The 25,434-nt window shown below is 39.6% G+C and overlaps 1 protein-coding gene across 1 annotated transcript in view; it reads left to right on the top strand.

Moving 5' to 3' along the window:
- Positions 1-25,434, top strand: part of LOC138748011 (mucin-2-like) — a 125,689-nt gene that overhangs the window by 63,436 nt on the left and 36,819 nt on the right. Inside the window, exons 72-98 of the mRNA XM_069907711.1 lie at positions 949-1,011; positions 2,399-2,455; positions 3,046-3,108; positions 3,453-3,509; positions 4,087-4,149; positions 5,157-5,219; positions 6,208-6,270; positions 7,249-7,311; positions 8,318-8,380; positions 9,371-9,433; positions 9,778-9,834; positions 10,836-10,892; positions 11,475-11,537; positions 12,507-12,569; positions 14,567-14,629; positions 15,608-15,670; positions 16,031-16,087; positions 16,677-16,739; positions 17,709-17,771; positions 19,769-19,831; positions 20,810-20,872; positions 21,233-21,289; positions 21,879-21,941; positions 22,932-22,994; positions 23,973-24,035; positions 24,396-24,452; positions 25,042-25,104. Coding sequence (XP_069763812.1) covers positions 949-1,011; positions 2,399-2,455; positions 3,046-3,108; positions 3,453-3,509; positions 4,087-4,149; positions 5,157-5,219; positions 6,208-6,270; positions 7,249-7,311; positions 8,318-8,380; positions 9,371-9,433; positions 9,778-9,834; positions 10,836-10,892; positions 11,475-11,537; positions 12,507-12,569; positions 14,567-14,629; positions 15,608-15,670; positions 16,031-16,087; positions 16,677-16,739; positions 17,709-17,771; positions 19,769-19,831; positions 20,810-20,872; positions 21,233-21,289; positions 21,879-21,941; positions 22,932-22,994; positions 23,973-24,035; positions 24,396-24,452; positions 25,042-25,104 — 1,659 coding nt within the window. The remainder of the gene's footprint in view (positions 1-948; positions 1,012-2,398; positions 2,456-3,045; positions 3,109-3,452; positions 3,510-4,086; positions 4,150-5,156; positions 5,220-6,207; positions 6,271-7,248; positions 7,312-8,317; positions 8,381-9,370; positions 9,434-9,777; positions 9,835-10,835; positions 10,893-11,474; positions 11,538-12,506; positions 12,570-14,566; positions 14,630-15,607; positions 15,671-16,030; positions 16,088-16,676; positions 16,740-17,708; positions 17,772-19,768; positions 19,832-20,809; positions 20,873-21,232; positions 21,290-21,878; positions 21,942-22,931; positions 22,995-23,972; positions 24,036-24,395; positions 24,453-25,041; positions 25,105-25,434) is intronic.

Genomic DNA, 25,434 nt, shown 5'->3' with positions numbered 1-25,434 from the left:
GCTGGTTCTTGAACACTAGAAACAAGGGAATGAGTGGATTGCGATCTAGGTTTGAAGTCTCATTTCTTTAGTAGATTCTAATGATGTAGTCAGCCTGGATTAATCTATATCTTTGCACATTTGGACAGGAAAGTTTTTGGTATGTGCGCAAGAGTGATGGGTTTAATTTGATGGTACAGTTCAATGCATTTAAAAGAAAAAGCAAAGTGGTTGCGGCTTATCCAAAATTGTCCTCTTCATTGTGACCATGTGATGATTTCAAGTTATTGCCTCCAATTTCCAATTGCTTGTCAGTAATTAGCTGTACTACTTTAAATCCACAGGGACAGCATCGACTGAAGTAACTGCCAAAACTACAACATCTGCGGAATCCACTGCCTGTGAGTACAGATTTCCTGTTTTGTAGTCTGATGAATTTCTTTGAAAATCACCAGAAATCTTGTGCTTTCGAAGTGTTTGAAACCCTAAATAAATACTACGGGGAGCTGAATTTGGAAAGAAGTTGGAAACGGCAATTCTATGCTAGCCAGAGATCGCCTGTGCCTTGATTCCATGACAAAACATTAAGTCATTGCTCACCCAGAGCCAGAGCCAGAATTTAATGCTGGGATGTCTGGATTGATCACTGAAGTTTGTGCGTGTAAAACTCTGCAATGAAGTTGATCCTCATGACACTGAAGGTTGACTGTAGTGGTCAGTTGAAATTTGGATCTTATTGTAAATGATCAAAGCACCTTGAAAATATATTCTGAGAATAGAAAAGCTTAATTATTAACAGAAATTGCAAATGAATGACGGTCCTTTTTAGTTGAAGTCATATCCTCTGTACTTTGCTTGGCCAGCAAAGCCTATTTCTTTCGAAGGGTGAAAAATGAAAGTATGCTACTGAATGTTTTCAGAAATATATTGAGAGACTTTTATTAATGAAGACTTCCTGATATTTTGTAGATACCACATTACCAACATCTCCAGTGACGGAGACCACTGGTACTCCTGGCACAACCACAAGCAGTAAGTCACCTTTAATGAAAAGCTGGTTCTTGAACACTAGAAACAAGGGAATGAGTGGATTGCGATCTAGGTTTGAAGTCTCATTTCTTCAATACATTCTAATGACGCAGTCAGCCTGGATTCATATGTATCTTTGCACATTTGGACAGGAAAATTTTTGCTGTGTGTGCAAGAGTGATGGGTTTAATTTGATGGTACAGTTCAGTGCATTTCAAAGAAAAAGCAAAGTGGTTGCCTCTTTGGCAAAATCGTCCTCTTCACTGTGACCATGCAATGATTTCAAGTTATTGCCTCCAATTTCCAATTGCTTGTCAGTAATTAGCTGTACTACTTTCAATCCACAGGGACAGCATCGACTGAAGTAACTGTCAAAACTACAACATCTGCGGAATCCACTGCCTGTGAGTACAGATTTCCTGTTTTGTAGTCTGATGAATTTCTTTGAAAATCACCTTGGATGTGGTTGAAAAGGTAAATAAATGCGACTGAGAGCTGAATTTGGAAAGAAGTTGGAAACGGCAATTCTATGCTAGCCTGAGATCGCCTGTGCCTTGATTCCATGATAAAACATTAGGTCATTGCTCACGCAGATCCAGAAGCAGAATTTAAAGCTGTGACGTCTGGACGCAGAAACTTGTGTGCAGATTGATCACTGAAGATTGTGAGTGTAATACTCTGCAATGAAGGTGACTGTCATGACGCTGAAGAGTGACTGTAGAGGTCAATAGAAATTGGGGTTTAAAAGTAAAAGAACAAAGCAAACTTACAATATATTCAGAGAATAAAGAAGCCAAGTTAAATCCACTATTACAAATCAATGAGGGTTATTTTTAAATGCCATCATATCTTCTGTTCTAAGCCTGGCCGGCAAAGCCTTTATATTCAAAGGGTGGAAAATGAAAAATGTGCATATAGAAATGTATTGTGATGCATTTATTAATGAAGGCTTCCTGATATGTTGCAGACCCCTCATTTCCAACATCTCCAGTGACAGAGACCACTGGAACTCCTGGCACAACCACGAGCGGTATGTCACCATTAATGAAAAGCTTGCTCTTACGCACTAGATACGAGGGAATGAGTTGGTTAGATGGATTGAAATCTTAGTTTGATTGCTCATTTCTTCAAAACATTAAAATGTGGCAGTCAGCCACGGTTTTATCAATTTTTGCAAATTTGGAGAGGTTAATTTTTGGTGAATATGCAAGAGTTATGGCTTACTTTCATGGAACTGTGCAATGCGTTTGTAATAAAATGCAAAATTGTTGAACCTTTGGAAAAATGATCCATTTCATTGTGACCATGTGATGATTTCAACGAGCTTAAATTGTTGCCTCTAATTTCGAATTGTATGTAAGTAATTAGCTGTCCTCTCTTTAATCTACAGCGACAGCATCGACTGAAGAAACTGGCAAAAGTACAACTGCTGCGGAAACGACCGCCTGTGAGTACAGCTTTCCTGTTTTGCATTCTGATGAATTACTTTGAAAATCAGCGAAAAGCCAGTAGTGTGGAAGTGGTTGAAAAACTAAATAAATGCGACTGGGAGATGAATTTGGAAAGAAGATGAAACTATAATTTTGTGCTAGCCAGAGATCGCCTGTGCCTTGATTCCATGATCAAACATTAGGTCATTGCTCAACCAGAGCCAGAGCCAGAATTTAAAGCTGTGACGTCTGGACAACAGCAACGTGTGTCCAGATTGATCACTGAAGTTTGTGAGTGTAATACTCTGCAAAGAAGTTGAACCTCATGACACTGAAGGTTGACTGTAGTGGTCAGTTGAAATTAGGATGTAATTGTAAATTATCAAAGCACCTTGAGAGTATGTTCTGAGAATAGACAAGCTTAATTATTACCAGAAATTACAAATTAATGAGGGTCATTTATAGATGTAGTCATATCCTCTGTTCTTTGCTTGGCCAGCAAAGCCTATTTCTTTCGGGGGGGTGAAAATTGTAAAGTATGCTACTGAATGTATACAGAAATATATTGAGAGGCTTTTATTAATGAAGACTTCCTGATATTTTGTAGATACCACATTACCAACATCTCCAGTGACGGAGACCACTGGTACTCCTGGCACAACCACAAGCAGTAAGTCACCTTTCATGAAAAGCTGGTTCTTGAACACTAGAAACAAGGGAATGAGTGGATTGCGATCAAGGTTTGAAGTCTCATTTCTTCAATGCATTCTAACAACACAGTCAGCCTGGATTAATCTATATCTTTGCACATTTAGAGAGGAAAGTTTTTGCTGTGTGTGCAAGAGTGATGGGTTTAATTTGATGGTACAGTTTAATGCATTTAAAAGAAAAAGCAAAGTGGTTACCTCTTTGGCAAAATTGCCCTCTTCATTGTGACCATGTGATGATTTCAAGTTATTGCCTCCAATTTCCAATTGCTTGTCATTAATTAGCTGTACTACTTTCAATCCACAGGGACAGCATCGACTGAAGTAACTGCCAAAACTACAACAACTGCGAAATCCACTGCCTGTGAGTACAGATTTCCTGTTTTGTGGTCTGATGAATTTCTTTGAAAATCACCAGAAATCTTGTGTTTTGGAAGTGGTTGAAAAGGTAAATAAATGCGACGGAGAGCTGAATTTGGAAAGAAGTTGGAAACTGCTATTCTATGCTAGCCAGAGATCGCCTGTGCCTTGAATCCATGACAAAACATTAGGTCATTGCTCACCCAGAGCCAGAGTCAGAATTTAAAGCTGTGATGCCTGGACACAGGAATATGTGTGCAGATTGATCACTGAAGATTGTGAGTGTAATACTCTGCAATGAAGGTGACCGTCATGACACCAAAGATTGACTGTAGAGGTCAATAGAAATTGGGGTTTAAAAGTAAAAGAACAAAGCAAACTTACAATATATTCAGAGAATAAAGAAGCCAAATTAAATCCACGATTACAAATCAATGAGGGTTATTTTTAAATGCCATCATATCTTCTGTTCTTTGCCTGGCCGGCAAAGCCTTTATATTCAAAGGGTGGAAAATGAAAAATTAGCATATATAAATGTATTATGATGCATTTATTAATGAATGCTTCCTGATATGTTGCAGACCCCTCAATTCCAACATCTCCAGTGACAGAGACCACTGGAACTCCTGGCACAACCACGAGCGGTAAGTCACCATTAATGAAAAGCTTGCTCTTACGCACTAGATATGAGGGAATGAGTTGGTTACATGGATTGAAATCTACGTTTGATTGCTCATTTCTTCAATACATTAAAATGTGGCAGTCAGCCACGGTTTTATCAAATTTTGCAAATTTGGAGAGGTTAATTTTTGGTGAATATGCAAGCGTTATTGGCTTACTTTCATGGAACTGTGCAATGCGTTTGTAATAAAATGCAAAATTGTTGAACCTTTGCAAAAATGATCCATTTCATTGTGACCATGTGATGATTTCAACGAGCTTAAATTGTTGCCTTTAATTTCAAATTGCATGTCAGTAATTAGCTGTACTCTCTTTAATCTACAGCGACAGCATCGACTGAAGAAACTGCCAAAACTACAACATCTGCGGAATCCACTGCCTGTGAGTACAGATTTCCTGTTTTGTGGTCTGGTGAATTTCTTTGAAAACTTCCAGAAATCTTGTGCTTTGGAAGTGTTTGAAACCCTAAATAAATGCGATGGAGAGCTGAATTTGGAAAGAAATTGGAAACTGCAATTCTATACTAGCCAGAAATCGCCTGTGCCTTGATTCCATGACAAAGCACTAGGTCATTGCTCAGCCAAAGCCAGAGGCAGAATTTAAAGCTGTGAGGTCTGATCAACAGCAACATGGGTCCAGATTGATCACTGAAATTTGTGAGTGTAATACTCTGCAATGAAGTTGAACCTCATGACACTGAAGGTTGACTGCAGTGGTCATTTGAAATTAGGATCTAATTGTAAATTATCAAAGCACCTTGAAAAAATATTCTGAGAATAGAGAAGCTTAATTATTACCAGAAATTACAAAATAATGAGGGTCATTTATAGATGTAGTCATATTCTCTGTTCTTTGCTTGGCCAGCAAAGCCTATTCCTTTCGAGGGGTGAAAATTGAAAGTATGCTACTGAATGTATACAGAAAGAAATTGAGAGGCTTTTATTAATGAAGACTTCCTGATATTTTGTAGATACCACATTACCCACATCTCCAGTGACGGAGACCACTGGTACTCCTGGCACAGCCACTAGCGGTAAGTCAGTTAATGAAAAGCTGGTTCTTGAACATTAGAAACAAGGGAATGAGTGGATTGTGATCTAGGATTGAAGTCTCATTTCTTCAATACATTCTAATGACGCAGTCAGCCTGGATTAATCTATATCTTTGCACATTTGGAGAGGAAAATTTTTGCTGTGTGTGCAAGAGTGATGGGTTTAATTTGATGGTACAGTTCAATGCATTTAAAAGAAAAAGCAAAGTGGTTTCTTCTTTGGCAAAATTGTCCTCTTCATTGTGACCATGTGATGATTTCAAGTTATTGCCTACAATTTCCAATTGCTTGTCAGTAATTAGCTGTACTACTTTCAATCCACAGGGACAGCATCGACTGAAGTAACTGCCAAAACTACAACATCTGCAGAATCCACTGCCTGTGAGTACAGATTTCCTGTTTTGTAGTCTGATGAATTTCTTTGAAAATCACCAGAAATCTTGTGCTTTCGAAGTGTTTGAAACCCTAAATAAATACTACGGGGAGCTGAATTTGGAAAGAAGTTGGAAACTGCAATTCTATGCTAGCCAGAGATCACCTGTGCCTTGATTCCATGACAAAACATTAGGTCATTGCTCACCCAGAGCCAGGGGCAGAATTTAAAGCTGTGAGGTCTGATCAACAGCATCATGGGTCCAGATTGATCACTGAAGTTTGTGAGTGTAATACTCTGCAAAGAAGTTGAACCTCATGACACTGAAGGTTGACTGCAGTGGTCATTTGAAATTAGGATCTAATTGTAAATTATCAAAGCACCTTGAAAAAATATTCTGAGAATAGAGAATCTTAATTGTTACCAGAAATTACAAATTAATGAGGGTCATTTATAGATGAAGTCATATCCTCTGTTCTTTGCTTGGCCAGCAAAGCCTGTTTCTTTCGAGGGGTGAAAATTGAAAGTATGCTACTGTATGTATACAGAAAGAAATTGAGAGGCTTTTATTAATGAAGACTTACTGATATTTTGTAGATACCACATTACCAACATCTCCAGTGACGGAGACCACTGGTACTCCTGGCACAACGACGAGCGGTAAGTCACCTTTAATGAAAAGCTGGTTCTTGAACACTAGACACAAGGGAATGAGTGGATTGCGATCTAGGTTTGAAGTCTCATTTCTTCAATACATTCTAATGACGCAGTCAGCCTGGATTCATATGTATCTTTGCACATTTGGAGAGGAAAATTTTTGCTGTGTGTGCAAGAGTGATGGGTTTAATTTGATGGTACAGTTCAATGCATTTAAGAGAAAAAGCAAAGTGGTTTCTTCTTTGGCAAAATTGTCCTCTTCATTATGACCAAGTGATGATTTCAAGTTATTTCCTCCAATTTCCAATTGCTTGTCAGTAATTAGCTGTACTACTTTGAATCCACAGGGACAGCATCGACTGAAGTAACTGCCAAAACTACAACATCTGCGAAATCCACTGCCTGTGAGTACAGATTTCCTGTTTTGTGGTCTGATGAATTTCTTTGAAAATCACCAGAAATCTTGTGTTTTGGAAGTGGTTGAAAAGGTAAATAAATGCGACGGAGAGCTGAATTTGGAAAGAAGTTGGAAACTGCAATTCTATGCTAGCCAGAGATCGCCTGTGCCTTGATTCCATGACAAAACATTAGGTCATTGCTCACCCAGAGCCAGGGGCAGAATTTAAAACTGTGATTTCTGGACGCAGCAACATGTGTGCAGGTTGATCACTGAAGATTGTGAGTGTAATACGCTGCAATGAAGGTGACCGTCATGACACTGAAGTTTGACTCTACAGGTCAATAGAAATTGGGGTTTAAAAGTAAAAGAACTAAGCAAACTTACAATACATTCAGAGAATAAAGAAGCCAAATTAAATCCACTATTACAAATCAATGAGGGTTATTTTTAAATGCCATCATATCTTCTGTTCTTTGCCTGGCCGGCAAAGCCTTTATATTCAAAGGGTGGAAAATGAAAAATGTGCATATAGAAATGTGTTGTGATGCATTTATTAATGAAGGCTTCCTGATATGTTGCAGACCCCTCATTTCCAACATCTCCAGTGACAGAGACCACTGGAACTCCTGGCACAACCACGAGCGGTAAGTCACTATTAATGAAAAGCTTGCTCTTACGCACTAGATACGAGGGAATGAGTTGGTTAGATGGATTGAAATCTAAGTTTGATTGCTCATTTCTTCAATACATTAAAATGTGGCAGTCAGCCACAGTTTTATCAATTTTTGCAAATTTGGAGAGGTTAATTTTTGGTGAATATGCAAGAGTTATGGGGTTATTTTATGGAACTGTGCAATGCGTTTGTAATAAAATGCAAAATTGTTGAACCTTTGCAAAAATGATCCATTTCATTGTGACCATGTGATGATTTCAACGAGCTTAACTTGTTGCCTTTAATTTCGAATTGCATGTCAGTAATTAGCTGTACTCTCTTTAATCTACAGCGACAGCATCGACTGAAGAAACTGCCAAAACTACAACATCTGCGGAATCCACTGCCTGTGAGTACAGATTTCCTGTTTTGTGGTCTGATGAATTTCTTTGAAAATTTCCAGAAATCTTGTGCTTTGGAAGTGTTTGAAACCCTAAATAAATGCAATGGAGAGCTGAATTTGGAAAGAAATTGGAAACTGCAATTCTATACTAGCCAGAAATCGCCTGTGCCTTGATTCCATGACAAAGCATTAGGTTATTGCTCACCCAGAGCCAGAGCCATAATTTAAAGCTGTGAGGTCTGATCAACAGCAACATGGGTCCAGATTGATCATTGAAGTTTGTGAGTGTAATACTCTGCAAAGAAGTTGATCCTCATGACACTGAAGGTTGACTGCAGTGGTTATTTGAAATTAGGATCTAATTGTAAATTATCAAAGCACCTTGAAAAAATATTCTGAGAATAGAGAAACTTAATTATTACCAGAAATTACAAAATAATGAGGGTCATTTATAGATGTAGTCATATTCTCTGTTCTTTGCTTGGCCAGCAAAGCCTATTCCTTTCGAGGGGTGAAAATTGAAAGTATGCTACTGAATGTATACAGAAAGAAATTGAGAGGCTTTTATTAATGAAGACTTCCTGATATGTTGTAGATACCACATTACCCACATCTCCAGTGACGGAGACCACTGGTACGCCTGTCACAACCACTAGCGGTAAGTCACCTTTAATGAAAAGCTGGTTCTTGAACACTAGAAACAAGGGAATGAGTGGATTGCGATCTAGGTTTGAAGTCTTATTTCTTTAATACATTCTAATGATGCAGTCAGCCTGGATTAATCTATATCTTTGCACATTTGGAGAGGAAAATTTTTGCTGTGTGTGCAAGAGTGATGGGTTTAATTTGATGGTACAGTTCAATGCATTTAAAAGAAAAAGCAAAGTGGTTTCTTCTTTGGCAAAATTGTCATCTTCATTCTGACCATGTGATGATTTCAAGTTATTGCCTCCAATTTCCAATTGCTTGTCAGTAATTAGCTGTACTACTTTCAATCCACAGGGACAGCATCGACTGAAGTAACTGCCAAAACTACAACATCTGCGGAATCCACTGCCTGTGAGTACAGATTTCCTGTTTTGTGGTCTGATGAATTTCTTTGAAAATCACCAGAAATCTTGTGCTTTGGAAGTGTTTGAAACCCTAAATAAATGCGATGGAGAGCTGAATTTGGAAAGAAATTGGAAACTGCAATTCTATACTAGCCAGAAATCGCCTGTGCCTTGATTCCATGACAAAGCACTAGGTCATTGCTCAGCCAAAGCCAGAGGCAGAATTTAAAGCTGTGAGGTCTGATCAACAGCAACATGGGTCCAGATTGATCACTGAAATTTGTGAGTGTAATACTCTGCAATGAAGTTGAACCTCATGACACTGAAGGTTGACTGCAGTGGTCATTTGAAATTAGGATCTAATTGTAAATTATCAAAGCACCTTGAAAAAATATTCTGAGAATAGAGAAGCTTAATTATTACCAGAAATTACAAAATAATGAGGGTCATTTATAGATGTAGTCATATTCTCTGTTCTTTGCTTGGCCAGCAAAGCCTATTCCTTTCGAGGACTGAAAATTGAAAGTATGCTACTGAATGTATACAGAAAGAAATTGAGAGGCTTTTATTAATGAAGACTTCCTGATATTTTGTAGATACCACATTACCAACATCTCCAGTGACGGAGACCACTGGTACGCCTGGCACAACCACTAGCGGTAAGTCACCTTTAATGAAATGCTGGTTCTTGAACAATAGAAACAAGGGAATGAGTGGATTGCGATCTAGGTTTGAAGTCTCATTTCTTCAATACATTCTAATGACGCAGTCAGCCTGGATTCATATGTATCTTTGCACATTTGGACAGGAAAATTTTTGCTGTGTGTGCAAGAGTGATGGGTTTAATTTGATGGTACAGTTCAATGCATTTAAAAGAAAAAGCAAAGTGGTTGCCTCTTTGGCAAAATTCTCCTCTTCATTGTGACCATGTGATGATTTCAAGTTATTGTCTCCAATTTCCAATTGCTTGACAGTAATTAGCTGTACTACTTTGAATCCACAGGGACAATATCGACTGAAGTAACTGCCAAAACTACAACATCTGCGGAATCCACTGCCTGTGAGTACAGATTTCCTGTTCTGTGGTCTGATGAATTTCTTTGAAAATCACCAGAAATCTTGTGTTTTGGAAGTGGTTCAAAAGGTAAATAAATGCGACGGAGAGCTTAATTTGGAAAGAAGTTGGAAACTGCAATTCTATGCTAGCCTGAGATCGCCTGTGCCTTGATTCCATGACAAAACATTAGGTCATTTCTCACCCAGAGCCAGGGGCAGAATTTAAAGCTGTGACGTCTGGACGCAGAAACTTGTGTGCAGATTGATCACTGAAGATTGTGAGTGTAATACTCTGCAATGAAGGTGACCGTCATGACACTGAAGATTGACTCTACAGGTCAATAGAAATTGGGGTTTAAAAGTAAAAGAACAAAGCAAACTTACAATATATTCAGAGAATAAAGAAGCCAAATTAAATCCACTATTACAAATCAATGAGGGTTATTTTTAAATGCCATCATATCTTCTGTTCTTTGCCTGGCCGGCAAAGCCTTTATATTCAAAGGGTGGAAAATGAAAAATGTGCATATAGAAATGTATTGTGATGCATTTATTAATGAAGGCTTCCTGATATGTTGCAGACCCCTCATTTCCATCATCTCCAGTGACAGAGACCACTGGAACTCCTGGCACAACCACGAGCGGTATGTCACCATTAATGAAAAGCTTGCTCTTACGCACTAGATACGAGGGAATGAGTTGGTTAGATGGATTGAAATCTACGTTTGATTGCTCATTTCTTCAATCCATTAAAATGTGGCAGTCAGCCACGGTTTTATCAAATTTTGCAAATTTGGAGAGGTTAATTTTTGGTGAATATGCAAGCGTTATTGGCTTACTTTCATGGAACTGTGCAATGCGTTTGTAATAAAATGCAAAATTGTTGAACCTTTGCAAAAATGATCCATTTCATTGTGACCATGTGATGATTTCAACGAGCTTAAATTGTAGCCTCTAATTTCGAATTGCATTCCGGTAATTAGCTGTACTCTCTTTAATCTACAGCGACAGCATCGACTGAAGAAATTGGCAAAAGTACAACTGCTGCGGAAACCACCGCCTGTGAGTACAGCTTTCCTGTTTTGCATTCTGATGAATTACTTTGAAAATCAGCGAAAAGCCAGTAGTGTGGAAGTGGTTGAAAAACTAAATAAATGCGACTGGGAGATGAATTTGGAAAGAAGATGAAACTATAATTTTATGCTAGCCAGAGATCGCCTGTGGCTTGATTCCATGATCACCCAGATTGCTCACCCAGAGCCAGTGCCAGAATTTAAAGCTGTGACGTCTGGACAACAGCAACATGTGTCCAGATTGATCACTGAAATTTGTGAGTGTAATACTCTGCAATGAAGTTGAACCTCATGACACTGAAGGTTGACTGTAGTGGTCAGTTGAAATTAGGATGTAATTGTAAATGATCAATGCACTTTGAAAATATGTTCTGAGAATAGAGAAGCTTAATTATGACCAGAAATTACAAAATAATGAGGGTCATTTATAGATGACGTGATCTCCTCTGTTCTTTGCTTGGCCAGCAAAGCCTATTCCTTTCGAGGGGTGAAAATTGAAAGTATGCTACTGAATGTATACAGAAATATATTGAGAGGCTTTTATTAATAAAGACTTCCTGATATTTTGTAGATACCACATTACCAACATCTCCAGTGACGGAGACCACTGGTACTCCTGGCACAACCACGAGCGGTAAGTCACCTTTAATGAAAAGCTGGTTCTTGAACACTAGACACAAGGGAATGAGTGGATTGCGATCTAGGTTTGAAGTCTCATTTCTTCAATACATTCTAATGACGCAGTCAGCCTGGATTAATCTATATCTTTGCACATTTAGTGAGGAAAATATTAGCTGTGTGCGCAAGAGTGATGGGTTTAATTTGATGGTGCAGTTCAATGCATTTAAGAGAAAAAGCAAAGTGGTTTCTTCTGTGGCAAAATTGTCCTCTTCATTGTGACCATGTGATGATTTCAAGTTATTGCCTTCAATTTCCAATTGCTTGTCAGTAATTAGCTGTACTACTTTGAATCTACAGGGACAGCATCGACTGAAGTAACTGCCAAAACTACAACATCTGCCGAATCCACTGCCTGTAAGTACAGATTTCCTGTTTTGTGGTCTGATGAATTTCTTTGAAAATCACCAGAAATCTTGTGCTTTCGAAGTGTTTGAAACCCTAAATAAATACTACGGGGAGCTGAATTTGGAAAGAAGTTGGAAACGGCAATTCTATGCTAGCCAGAGATCGCCTGTGCCTTGATTCCATGACAAAGCATTAGGTTATTGCTCACCCAGAGCCAGAGCCATAATTTAATGCTGGGATGTCTGGATTGATCACTGAAGTTTGTGCGTGTAAAACTCTGCAATGAAGTTGATCCTCATGACACTGAAGGTTGACTGTAGTGGTCAGTTGAAATTTGGATCTTATTGTAAATGATCAAAGCACCTTGAAAATATATTCTGAGAATAGAAAAGCTTAATTATTAACAGAAATTGCAAATGAATGACGGTCCTCTTTAGTTGAAGTCATATCCTCTGTACTTTGCTTGGCCAGCAAAGCCTATTTCTTTCGAGGGGTGAAAATTGAAAGTATGCTACTGAATGTTTTCAGAAATATATTGAGAGGCTTTTATTAATGAAGACTTCCTGATATTTTGTAGATACCACATTACCAACATCTCCAGTGACGGAGACCACTGGTACTCCTGGCACAACCACAAGCAGTAAGTCACCTTTAATGAAAAGCTGGTTCTTGAACACTAGAAACAAGGGAATGAGTGGATTGCGATCTAGGTTTGAAGTCTCATTTCTTCAATACATTCTAATGACGCAGTCAGCCTGGATTCATATGTATCTTTGCACATTTGGACAGGAACGTTTTTGTTGTGTGTGCAAGAGTGATGGGTTTAATTTGATGGTACAGTTCTTTGCAGACGATGCCGCTTTAGTTGCCCATTCAGAGCCAGCTCTTCAGCGCTTGATGTCCTGCTTTGCGGAAACTGCCAAAATGTTTGGCCTGGAAGTCAGCCTGAAGAAAACTGAGGTCCTCCATCAGCCAGCTCCCCACCATGACTACCAGCCCCCCCACATCTCCATCGGGCACACAAAACTCAAAACGGTCAACCAGTTTACCTATCTCGGCTGCACCATTTCATCAGATGCAAGGATCGACAATGAGATAGACAACAGACTCGCCAAGGCAAATAGCGCCTTTGGAAGACTACACAAAAGAGTCTGGAAAAACAACCAACTGAAAAACCTCACAAAGATAAGCGTATACAGAGCCGTTGTCATACCCACACTCCTGTTCAGCTCCGACTCATGGGTCCTCTACCGGCATCATCTACGGCTCCTAGAACGCTTCCACCAGCGTTGTCTCCGCTCCATCCTCAACATCCATTGGAGCGCTTTCATCCCTAACGTCGAAGTACTCGAGATGGCAGAGGTCGACAGCATCGAGTCCACGCTGCTGAAGATCCAGCTGCGCTGGGTGGGTCACGTCTCCAGAATGGAGGACCATCGCCTTCCCAATATCGTGTTATATGGCGAGCTCTCCACTGGCCACCGTGACAGAGGGGCACCAAAGAAAAGGTAAAAGGACTGCCTAAAGAAATCTCTTGGTGCCTACCACATTGACCACCGCCAGTGGGCTGATATCGCCTCAAACCGTGCATCTTGGCGCCTCACAGTTTGATCGGCAGCAACCTCCTTTGAAGAAGACCGCAGAGCCCACCTCACTGACAAAAGGCAAAGGAGGAAAAACCCAACACTCAACCCCAACCAACCACTTTTCCCCTGTAGACGCTGCAACCGTGTCTGCCTGTCCCGCATCGGACTTGTCAGCCACAAACGAGCCTGCAGCTGACGTGGACTTTTACCCCCTCCATAAATCTTCGTCCGCGAAGCCAAGCCAAAGAAAGAAAAAGACAGTTCAATGCATTTAAAAGAAAAAGCAAAGTGGTTGCATCTTTGGCAAAATCGTCCTCTTCACTGTGACCATGTGATGATTTCAAGTTATTGCCTCCAATTTCCAATTGCTTGTCAGTAATTAGCTGTACTACTTTGAATCCACAGGGACAGCATCGACTGAAGTAACTGCCAAAACTACAACATCTGCGGAATCCACTGCCTGTGAGTACAGATTTCCTGTTTTGTAGTCTGATGAATTTCATTGAAAATCACCAGAAACCTTGTGCTTTGGAAGTGTTTGAAACCCTAAATAAATACTACGGGGAGCTGAATTTGGAAAGAAGTTGGAAACTGCAATTCTATGCTAGCCAGAGATCACCTGTGCCTTGATTCCATGACAAAACATTAGGTCATTGCTCACCCAGAGCCAGGGGCAGAATTTAAAGCTGTGAGGTCTGATCAACAGCATCGTGGGTCCAGATTGATCACTGAAGTTTGTGAGTGTAATACTCTGCAAAGAAGTTGAACCTCGTGACACTGAAGGTTGACTGCAGTGGTCATTTGAAATTAGGATCTAATTGTAAATTATCAAAGCACCTTGAAAAAATATTCTGAGAATAGAGAATCTTAATTGTTACCAGAAATTACAAATTAATGAGGGTCATTTATAGATGAAGTCATATCCTCTGTTCTTTGCTTGGCCAGCAAAGCCTGTTTCTTTCGAGGGGTGAAAATTGAAAGTATGCTACTGAATGTATACAGAAAGAAATTGAGAGGCTTTTATTAATGAAGACTTCCTGATATTTTGTAGATACCACATTACCAACATCTCCAGTGACGGAGACCACTGGTACTCCTGGCACAACGACGAGCGGTAAGTCACCTTTAATGAAAAGCTGGTTCTTGAACACGAGACACAAGGGAATGAGTGGATTGCGATCTAGGTTTGAAGACCCATTTCTTCAATACATTCTAATTACGCAGTCAGCCTTCATTAATCTATATCTTTGCACATTTAGAGAGGAAAATATTTGCTGTGTGTGCAAGAGTGATGGGTTTAATTTGATGGTACATTTCAGTGCATTTAAAAGAAAAAGCAAAGTGGTTTCTTCTTTGGCAAAATTGTCCTCTTCATTATGACCAAGTGATGATTTCAAGTTATTTCCTCCAATTTCCAATTGCTTGTCAGTAATTAGCTGTACTACTTTGAATCCACAGGGACAGCATCGACTGAAGTAACTGCCAAAACTACAACATCTGCGAAATCCACTGCCTGTGAGTACAGATTTCCTGTTTTGTGGTCTGATGAATTTCTTTGAAAATCACCAGAAATCTTGTGTTTTGGAAGTGGTTGAAAAGGTAAATAAATGCGACGGAGAGCTGAATTTGGAAAGAAGTTGGAAACTGCAATTCTATGCTAGCCAGAGATCGCCTGTGCCTTGATTCCATGACAAAACATTAGGTCATTGCTCACCCAGAGCCAGGGGCAGAATTTAAAACTGTGATTTCTGGACGCAGCAACATGTGTGCAGGTTGATCACTGAAGATTGTGAGTGTAATACGCTGCAATGAAGGTGACCGTCATGACACTGAAGTTTGACTCTACAGGTCAATAGAAATTGGGGTTTAAAAGTAAAAGAACAAAGCAAACTTACAATACATTCAGAGAATAAAGAAGCCAAATTAAATCCACTATTACAAATCAATGAGGGTTATTTTTAAATGCCATCATATCTGCTGTTCTTTGCATGGCCGACAAAGCCTTTATATTCAAAGGGTGGAAAATGAAAAATGTGCATATAGAAATGTGTTGTGATGCATTTATTAATGAAGGCTTCCTGATATGTTGCAGACCCCTCATTTCCAACATCTCCAGTGACAGAGACCACTGGAACTCCTGGCACAACCACGAGCGGTAAGTCACCATTAATGAAAAGCTTGCTCTTACGCACTAGATTCGAGGGAATGAGTTGGTTAGATGGATTGAAATCTAAGTTTGATTGCTCATTTCTTCAATACATTAAAATGTGGCAGTCAGCCACAGTTTTATCAATTTTTGCAAATTTGGAGAGGTTAATTTTTGGTGAATATGCAAGAGTTATGGGGTTATTTTATGGAACTGTGCAATGCGTTTGTAATAAAATGCAAAATTGTTGAACCTTTGGAAAAATGATCCATTTCATTGTGACCATGTGATGATTTCAACGAGCTTAAATTGTTGCCTTTAATTTCGAATTGCATGTCAGTAATTAGCTGTACTCTCTTTAATCTACAGCGACAGCATCAACTGAAGAAACTGCCAAAACAACAACATCTGCGGAATCCACTGCCTGTGAGTACAGATTTCCTGTTTTGTGGTCTGATGAATTTCTTTGAAAATCACCAGAAATCTTGTGCTTTGGAAGTGTTTGAAACCCTAAATAAATGCGATGGAGAGCTGAATTTGGAAAGAAATTGGAAACTGCAATTCTATACTAGCCAGAAATCGCCTGTGCCTTGATTCCATGACAAAGCACTAGGTCATTGCTCAGCCAAAGCCAGAGGCAGAATTTAAAGCTGTGAGGTCTGATCAACAGCAACATGGGTCCAGATTGATCACTGAAATTTGTGAGTGTAATACTCTGCAATGAAGTTGAACCTCATGACACTGAAGGTTGACTGCAGTGGTCATTTGAAATTAGGATCTAATTGTAAATTATCAAAGCACCTTGAAAAAATATTCTGAGAATAGAGAAGCTTAATTATTACCAGAAATTACAAAATAATGAGGGTCATTTATAGATGTAGTCATATTCTCTGTTCTTTGCTTGGCCAGCAAAGCCTATTCCTTTCGAGGACTGAAAATTGAAAGTATGCTACTGAATGTATACAGAAAGAAATTGAGAGGCTTTTATTAATGAAGACTTCCTGATATTTTGTAGATACCACATTACCAACATCTCCAGTGACGGAGACCACTGGTATGCCTGGCACAACCACGAGCGGTAAGTCACCTTTAATGAAAAGCTGGTTCTTGAACACTAGAAACAAGGGAATGAGTGGATTGCGATCTAGGTTTGAAGTCTCATTTCTTCAATACATTCTAATGACGCAGTCAGCCTGGATTAATCTATATCTTTGCACATTTAGTGAGGAAAATTTTTGCTGTGTGTGCAAGAGTGATGGGTTTAATTTGATGGTACAGTTCAATGCATTTAAAAGAAAAAGCAAAGTGGTTTCTTCTGTGGCAAAATTGTCCTCTTCATTGTGACCATGTGATGATTTCAAGTTATTGTCTCCAATTTCCAATTGCTTGACAGTAATTAGCTGTACTACTTTGAATCTACAGGGACAGCATCGACTGAAGTAACTGCCAAAACTACAACATCTGCCGAATCCACTGCCTGTAAGTACAGATTTCCTGTTTTGTGGTCTGATGAATTTCTTTGAAAATCACCAGAAATCTTGTGCTTTCGAAGTGTTTGAAACCCTAAATAAATACTACGGGGAGCTGAATTTGGAAAGAAGTTGGAAACGGCAATTCTATGCTAGCCAGAGATCGCCTGTGCCTTGATTCCATGACAAAGCATTAGGTTATTGCTCACCCAGAGCCAGAGCCATAATTTAATGCTGGGATGTCTGGATTGATCACTGAAGTTTGTGCGTGTAAAACTCTGTAATGAAGTTGATCCTCATGACACTGAAGGTTGACTGTAGTGGTCAGTTGAAATTTGGATCATATTGTAAATGATCAAAGCACCTTGAAAATATATTCTGAGAATAGAAAAGCTTAATTATTAACAGAAATTGCAAATGAATGACGGTCCTCTTTAGTTGAAGTCATATCCTCTGTACTTTGCTTGGCCAGCAAAGCCTATTTCTTTCGAGGGGTGAAAATTGAAAGTATGCTACTGAATGTTTTCAGAAATATATTGAGAGGCTTTTATTAATGAAGACTTCCTGATATTTTGTAGATACCACATTACCAACATCTCCAGTGACGGAGACCACTGGTACTCCTGGCACAACCACAAGCAGTAAGTCACCTTTAATGAAAAGCTGGTTCTTGAACACTAGAAACAAGGGAATGAGTGGATTGCGATCTAGGTTTGAAGTCTCATTTCTTCAATACATTCTAATGACGCAGTCAGCCTGGATTCATATGTATCTTTGCACATTTGGACAGGAACGTTTTTGTTGTGTGTGCAAGAGTGATGGGTTTAATTTGATGGTACAGTTCTTTGCAGACGATGCCGCTTTAGTAGCCCATTCAGAGCCAGCTCTTCAGCGCTTGACGTCCTGCTTTGCGGAAACTGCCAAAATGTTTGGCCTGGAAGTCAGCCTGAAGAAAACTGAGGTCCTCCATCAGCCAGCTCCCCACCATGACTACCAGCCCCCCCACATCTCCATCGGGCACACAAAACTCAAAACGGTCAACCAGTTTACCTATCTCGGCTGCACCATTTCATCAGATGCAAGGATCGACAATGAGATAGACAACAGACTCGCCAAGGCAAATAGCGCCTTTGGAAGACTACACAAAAGAGTCTGGAAAAACAACCAACTGAAAAACCTCACAAAGATAAGCGTATACAGAGCCGTTGTCATACCCACACTCCTGTTCAGCTCCGACTCATGGGTCCTCTACCGGCATCATCTACGGCTCCTAGAACGCTTCCACCAGCGTTGTCTCCGCTCCATCCTCAACATCCATTGGAGCGCTTTCATCCCTAACGTCGAAGTACTCGAGATGGCAGAGGTCGACAGCATCGAGTCCACGCTGCTGAAGATCCAGCTGCGCTGGGTGGGTCACGTCTCCAGAATGGAGGACCATCGCCTTCCCAAGATCGTGTTATATGGCGAGCTCTCCACTGGCCACCGTGACAGAGGTGCACCAAAGAAAAGGTAAAAGGACTGCCTAAAGAAATCTCTTGGTGCCTACCACATTGACCACCGCCAGTGGGCTGATATCGCCTCAAACCGTGCATCTTGGCGCCTCACAGTTTGGTCGGCAGCAACCTCCTTTGAAGAAGACCGCAGAGCCCACCTCACTGACAAAAGGCAAAGGAGGAAAAACCCAACACTCAACCCCAACCAACCACTTTTCCCCTGTAGACGCTGCAACCGTGTCTGCCTGTCCCGCATCGGACTTGTCAGCCACAAACGAGCCTGCAGCTGACGTGGACTTTTACCCCCTCCATAAATCTTCGTCCGCGAAGCCAAGCCAAAGAAAGAAAAAGACAGTTCAATGCATTTAAAAGAAAAAGCAAAGTGGTTGCATCTTTGGCAAAATCGTCCTCTTCACTGTGACCATGTGATGATTTCAAGTTATTGCCTCCAATTTCCAATTGCTTGTCAGTAATTAGCTGTACTACTTTGAATCCACAGGGACAGCATCGACTGAAGTAACTGCCAAAACTACAACATCTGCGGAATCCACTGCCTGTGAGTACAGATTTCCTGTTTTGTAGTCTGATGAATTTCATTGAAAATCACCAGAAACCTTGTGCTTTGGAAGTGTTTGAAACCCTAAATAAATACTACGGGGAGCTGAATTTGGAAAGAAGTTGGAAACTGCAATTCTATGCTAGCCAGAGATCACCTGTGCCTTGATTCCATGACAAAACATTAGGTCATTGCTCACCCAGAGCCAGGGGCAGAATTTAAAGCTGTGAGGTCTGATCAACAGCATCGTGGGTCCAGATTGATCACTGAAGATTGTGAGTGTAATACTCTGCAAAGAAGTTGAACCTCATGACACTGAAGGTTGACTGCAGTGGTCATTTGAAATTAGGATCTAATTGTAAATTATCAAAGCACCTTGAAAAAATATTCTGAGAATAGAGAATCTTAATTGTTACCAGAAATTACAAATTAATGAGGGTCATTTATAGATGAAGTCATATCCTCTGTTCTTTGCTTGGCCAGCAAAGCCTGTTTCTTTCGAGGGGTGAAAATTGTAAGTATGCTACTGAATGTATACAGAAAGAAATTGAGAGGCTTTTATTAATGAAGACTTCCTGATATTTTGTAGATACCACATTACCAACATCTCCAGTGACGGAGACCACTGGTACTCCTGGCACAACGACGAGCGGTAAGTCACCTTTAATGAAAAGCTGTTTCTTGAACACGAGACACAAGGGAATGAGTGGATTGCGATCTAGGTTTGAAGACCCATTCCTTCAATACATTCTAATGACGCAGTCAGCCTTCATTAATCTATATCTTTGCACATTTAGAGAGGAAAATATTTGCTGTGTGTGCAAGAGTGATGGGTTTAATTTGATGGTACATTTCAGTGCATTTAAAAGAAAAAGCAAAGTGGTTTCTTCTTTGGCAAAATTGTCCTCTTCATTGTGACCAAGTGATGATTTCAAGTTATTTCCTCCAATTTCCAATTGCTTGTCAGTAATTAGCTGTACTACTTTGAATCCACAGGGACAGCATCGACTGAAGTAACTGCCAAAACTACAACATCTGCGAAATCCACTGCCTGTGAGTACAGATTTCCTGTTTTGTGGTCTGATGAATTTCTTTGAAAATCACCAGAAATCTTGTGTTTTGGTAGTGGTTGAAAAGGTAAATAAATGCGACGGAGAGCTGAATTTGGAAAGAAGTTGGAAACTGCAATTCTATGCTAGCCAGAGATCGCCTGTGCCTTGATTCCATGACAAAACATTAGGTCATTGCTCACCCAGAGCCAGGGGCAGAATTTAAAACTGTGATTTCTGGACGCAGCAACATGTGTGCAGGTTGATCACTGAAGATTGTGAGTGTAATACGCTGCAATGAAGGTGACCGTCATGACACTGAAGTTTGACTCTACAGGTCAATAGAAATTGGGGTTTAAAAGTAAAAGAACAAAGCAAACTTACAATACATTCAGAGAATAAAGAAGCCAAATTAAATCCACTATTACAAATCAATGAGGGTTATTTTTAAATGCCATCATATCTGCTGTTCTTTGCATGGCCGGCAAAGCCTTTATATTCAAAGGGTGGAAAATGAAAAATGTGCATATAGAAATGTGTTGTGATGCATTTATTAATGAAGGCTTCCTGATATGTTGCAGACCCCTCATTTCCAACATCTCCAGTGACAGAGACCACTGGAACTCCTGGCACAACCACGAGCGGTAAGTCACCATTAATGAAAAGCTTGCTCTTACGCACTAGATACGAGGGAATGAGTTGGTTAGATGGATTGAAATCTAAGTTTGATTGCTCATTTCTTCAATACATTAAAATGTGGCAGTCAGCCACAGTTTTATCAATTTTTGCAAATTTGGAGAGGTTAATTTTTGGTGAATATGCAAGAGTTATGGGGTTATTTTATGGAACTGTGCAATGCGTTTGTAATAAAATGCAAAATTGTTGAACCTTTGGAAAAATGATCCATTTCATTGTGACCATGTGATGATTTCAACGAGCTTAAATTGTTGCCTTTAATTTCGAATTGCATGTCAGTAATTAGCTGTACTCTCTTTAATCTACAGCGACAGCATCAACTGAAGAAACTGCCAAAACTACAACATCTGCGGAATCCACTGCGTGTGAGTACAGATTTCCTGTTTTGTGGTCTGATGAATTTCTTTGAAAATCACCAGAAATCTTGTGCTTTGGAAGTGTTTGAAACCCTAAATAAATGCGATGGAGAGCTGAATTTGGAAAGAAATTGGAAACTGCAATTCTATACTAGCCAGAAATCGCCTGTGCCTTGATTCCATGACAAAGCACTAGGTCATTGCTCAGCCAAAGCCAGAGGCAGAATTTAAAGCTGTGAGGTCTGATCAACAGCAACATGGGTCCAGATTGATCACTGAAATTTGTGAGTGTAATACTCTGCAATGAAGTTGAACCTCATGACACTGAAGGTTGACTGCAGTGGTCATTTGAAATTAGGATCTAATTGTAAATTATCAAAGCACCTTGAAAAAATATTCTGAGAATAGAGAAGCTTAATTATTACCAGAAATTACAAAATAATGAGGGTCATTTATAGATGTAGTCATATTCTCTGTTCTTTGCTTGGCCAGCAAAGCCTATTCCTTTCGAGGGCTGAAAATTGAAAGTATGCTACTGAATGTATACAGAAAGAAATTGAGAGGCTTTTATTAATGAAGACTTCCTGATATTTTGTAGATACCACATTACCAACATCTCCAGTGACGGAGACCACTGGTACGCCTGGCACAACCACTAGCGGTAAGTCACCTTTAATGAAAAGCTGGTTCTTGAACACTAGAAACAAGGGAATGAGTGGATTGCGATCTAGGTTTGAAGTCTCATTTCTTCAATACATTCTAATGACGCAGTCAGCCTGGATTCATATGTATCTTTGCACATTTGGACAGGAAAATTTTTGCTGTGTGTGCAAGAGTGATGGGTTTAATTTGATGGTACAGTTCAATGCGTTTAAAAGAAAAAGCAAAGTGGTTGCCTCTTTGGCAAAATTCTCCTCTTCATTGTGACCATGTGATGATTTCAAGTTATTGCCTCCAATTTCCAATTGCTTGTCAGTAATTAGCTGTACTACTTTGAATCCACAGGGAGAGCATCGACTGAAGTAACTGCCAAAACTACAACATCTGCGGAATCCACTGCCTGTGAGTACAGATTTCCTGTTTTGTAGTCTGATGAATTTCATTGAAAATCACCAGAAACCTTGTGCTTTGGAAGTGTTTGAAACCCTAAATAAATACTACGGGGAGCTGAATTTGGAAAGAAGTTGGAAACTGCAATTCTATGCTAGCCAGAGATCACCTGTGCCTTGATTCCATGACAAAACATTAGGTCATTGCTCACCCAGAGCCAGGGGCAGAATTTAAAGCTGTGAGGTCTGATCAACAGCATCGTGGGTCCAGATTGATCACTGAAGATTGTGAGTGTAATACTCTGCAAAGAAGTTGAACCTCATGACACTGAAGGTTGACTGCAGTGGTCATTTGAAATTAGGATCTAATTGTAAATTATCAAAGCACCTTGAAAAAATATTCTGAGAATAGAGAATCTTAATTGTTACCAGAAATTACAAATTAATGAGGGTCATTTATAGATGAAGTCATATCCTCTGTTCTTTGCTTGGCCAGCAAAGCCTGTTTCTTTCGAGGGGTGAAAATTGTAAGTATGCTACTGAATGTATACAGAAAGAAATTGAGAGGCTTTTATTAATGAAGACTTCCTGATATTTTGTAGATACCACATTACCAACATCTCCAGTGACGGAGACCACTGGTACTCCTGGCACAACGACGAGCGGTAAGTCACCTTTAATGAAAAGCTGTTTCTTGAACACGAGACACAAGGGAATGAGTGGATTGCGATCTAGGTTTGAAGACCCATTCCTTCAATACATTCTAATGACGCAGTCAGCCTTCATTAATCTATATCTTTGCACATTTAGAGAGGAAAATATTTGCTGTGTGTGCAAGAGTGATGGGTTTAATTTGATGGTACATTTCAGTGCATTTAAAAGAAAAAGCAAAGTGGTTTCTTCTTTGGCAAAATTGTCCTCTTCATTGTGACCAAGTGATGATTTCAAGTTATTTCCTCCAATTTCCAATTGCTTGTCAGTAATTAGCTGTACTACTTTGAATCCACAGGGACAGCATCGACTGAAGTAACTGCCAAAACTACAACATCTGCGAAATCCACTGCCTGTGAGTACAGATTTCCTGTTTTGTGGTCTGATGAATTTCTTTGAAAATCACCAGAAATCTTGTGTTTTGGAAGTGGTTGAAAAGGTAAATAAATGCGACGGAGAGCTGAATTTGGAAAGAAGTTGGAAACTGCAATTCTATGCTAGCCAGAGATCGCCTGTGCCTTGATTCCATGACAAAACATTAGGTCATTGCTCACCCAGAGCCAGGGGCAGAATTTAAAACTGTGATTTCTGGACGCAGCAACATGTGTGCAGGTTGATCACTGAAGATTGTGAGTGTAATACGCTGCAATGAAGGTGACCGTCATGACACTGAAGTTTGACTCTACAGGTCAATAGAAATTGGGGTTTAAAAGTAAAAGAACAAAGCAAACTTACAATACATTCAGAGAATAAAGAAGCCAAATTAAATCCACTATTACAAATCAATGAGGGTTATTTTTAAATGCCATCATATCTGCTGTTCTTTGCATGGCCGGCAAAGCCTTTATATTCAAAGGGTGGAAAATGAAAAATGTGCATATAGAAATGTGTTGTGATGCATTTATTAATGAAGGCTTCCTGATATGTTGCAGACCCCTCATTTCCAACATCTCCAGTGACAGAGACCACTGGAACTCCTGGCACAACCACGAGCGGTAAGTCACCATTAATGAAAAGCTTGCTCTTACGCACTAGATACGAGGGAATGAGTTGGTTAGATGGATTGAAATCTAAGTTTGATTGCTCATTTCTTCAATACATTAAAATGTGGCAGTCAGCCACAGTTTTATCAATTTTTGCAAATTTGGAGAGGTTAATTTTTGGTGAATATGCAAGAGTTATGGGGTTATTTTATGGAACTGTGCAATGCGTTTGTAATAAAATGCAAAATTGTTGAACCTTTGGAAAAATGATCCATTTCATTGTGACCATGTGATGATTTCAACGAGCTTAAATTGTTGCCTTTAATTTCGAATTGCATGTCAGTAATTAGCTGTACTCTCTTTAATCTACAGCGACAGCATCAACTGAAGAAACTGCCAAAACTACAACATCTGCGGAATCCACTGCCTGTGAGTACAGATTTCCTGTTTTGTGGTCTGATGAATTTCTTTGAAAATCACCAGAAATCTTGTGCTTTGGAAGTGTTTGAAACCCTAAATAAATGCGATGGAGAGCTGAATTTGGAAAGAAATTGGAAACTGCAATTCTATACTAGCCAGAAATCGCCTGTGCCTTGATTCCATGACAAAGCACTAGGTCATTGCTCAGCCAAAGCCAGAGGCAGAATTTAAAGCTGTGAGGTCTGATCAACAGCAACATGGGTCCAGATTGATCACTGAAATTTGTGAGTGTAATACTCTGCAATGAAGTTGAACCTCATGACACTGAAGGTTGACTGCAGTGGTCATTTGAAATTAGGATCTAATTGTAAATTATCAAAGCACCTTGAAAAAATATTCTGAGAATAGAGAAGCTTAATTATTACCAGAAATTACAAAATAATGAGGGTCATTTATAGATGTAGTCATATTCTCTGTTCTTTGCTTGGCCAGCAAAGCCTATTCCTTTCGAGGGCTGAAAATTGAAAGTATGCTACTGAATGTATACAGAAAGAAATTGAGAGGCTTTTATTAATGAAGACTTCCTGATATTTTGTAGATACCACATTACCAACATCTCCAGTGACGGAGACCACTGGTACGCCTGGCACAACCACTAGCGGTAAGTCACCTTTAATGAAAAGCTGGTTCTTGAACACTAGAAACAAGGGAATGAGTGGATTGCGATCTAGGTTTGAAGTCTCATTTCTTCAATACATTCTAATGACGCAGTCAGCCTGGATTCATATGTATCTTTGCACATTTGGACAGGAAAATTTTTGCTGTGTGTGCAAGAGTGATGGGTTTAATTTGATGGTACAGTTCAATGCATTTAAAAGAAAAAGCAAAGTGGTTGCCTCTTTGGCAAAATTCTCCTCTTCATTGTGACCATGTGATGATTTCAAGTTATTGTCTCCAATTTCCAATTGCTTGTCAGTAATTAGCTGTACTA

Source organism: Narcine bancroftii, chromosome 13 (genome assembly GCF_036971445.1).
Source record: "Narcine bancroftii isolate sNarBan1 chromosome 13, sNarBan1.hap1, whole genome shotgun sequence".
Taxonomy (NCBI): Eukaryota; Metazoa; Chordata; class Chondrichthyes; order Torpediniformes; family Narcinidae; genus Narcine; species Narcine bancroftii.
The sequence above is the reverse complement of the archived record's forward strand: the minus strand, read 5'-3'. Positions and strand labels throughout refer to the sequence as shown.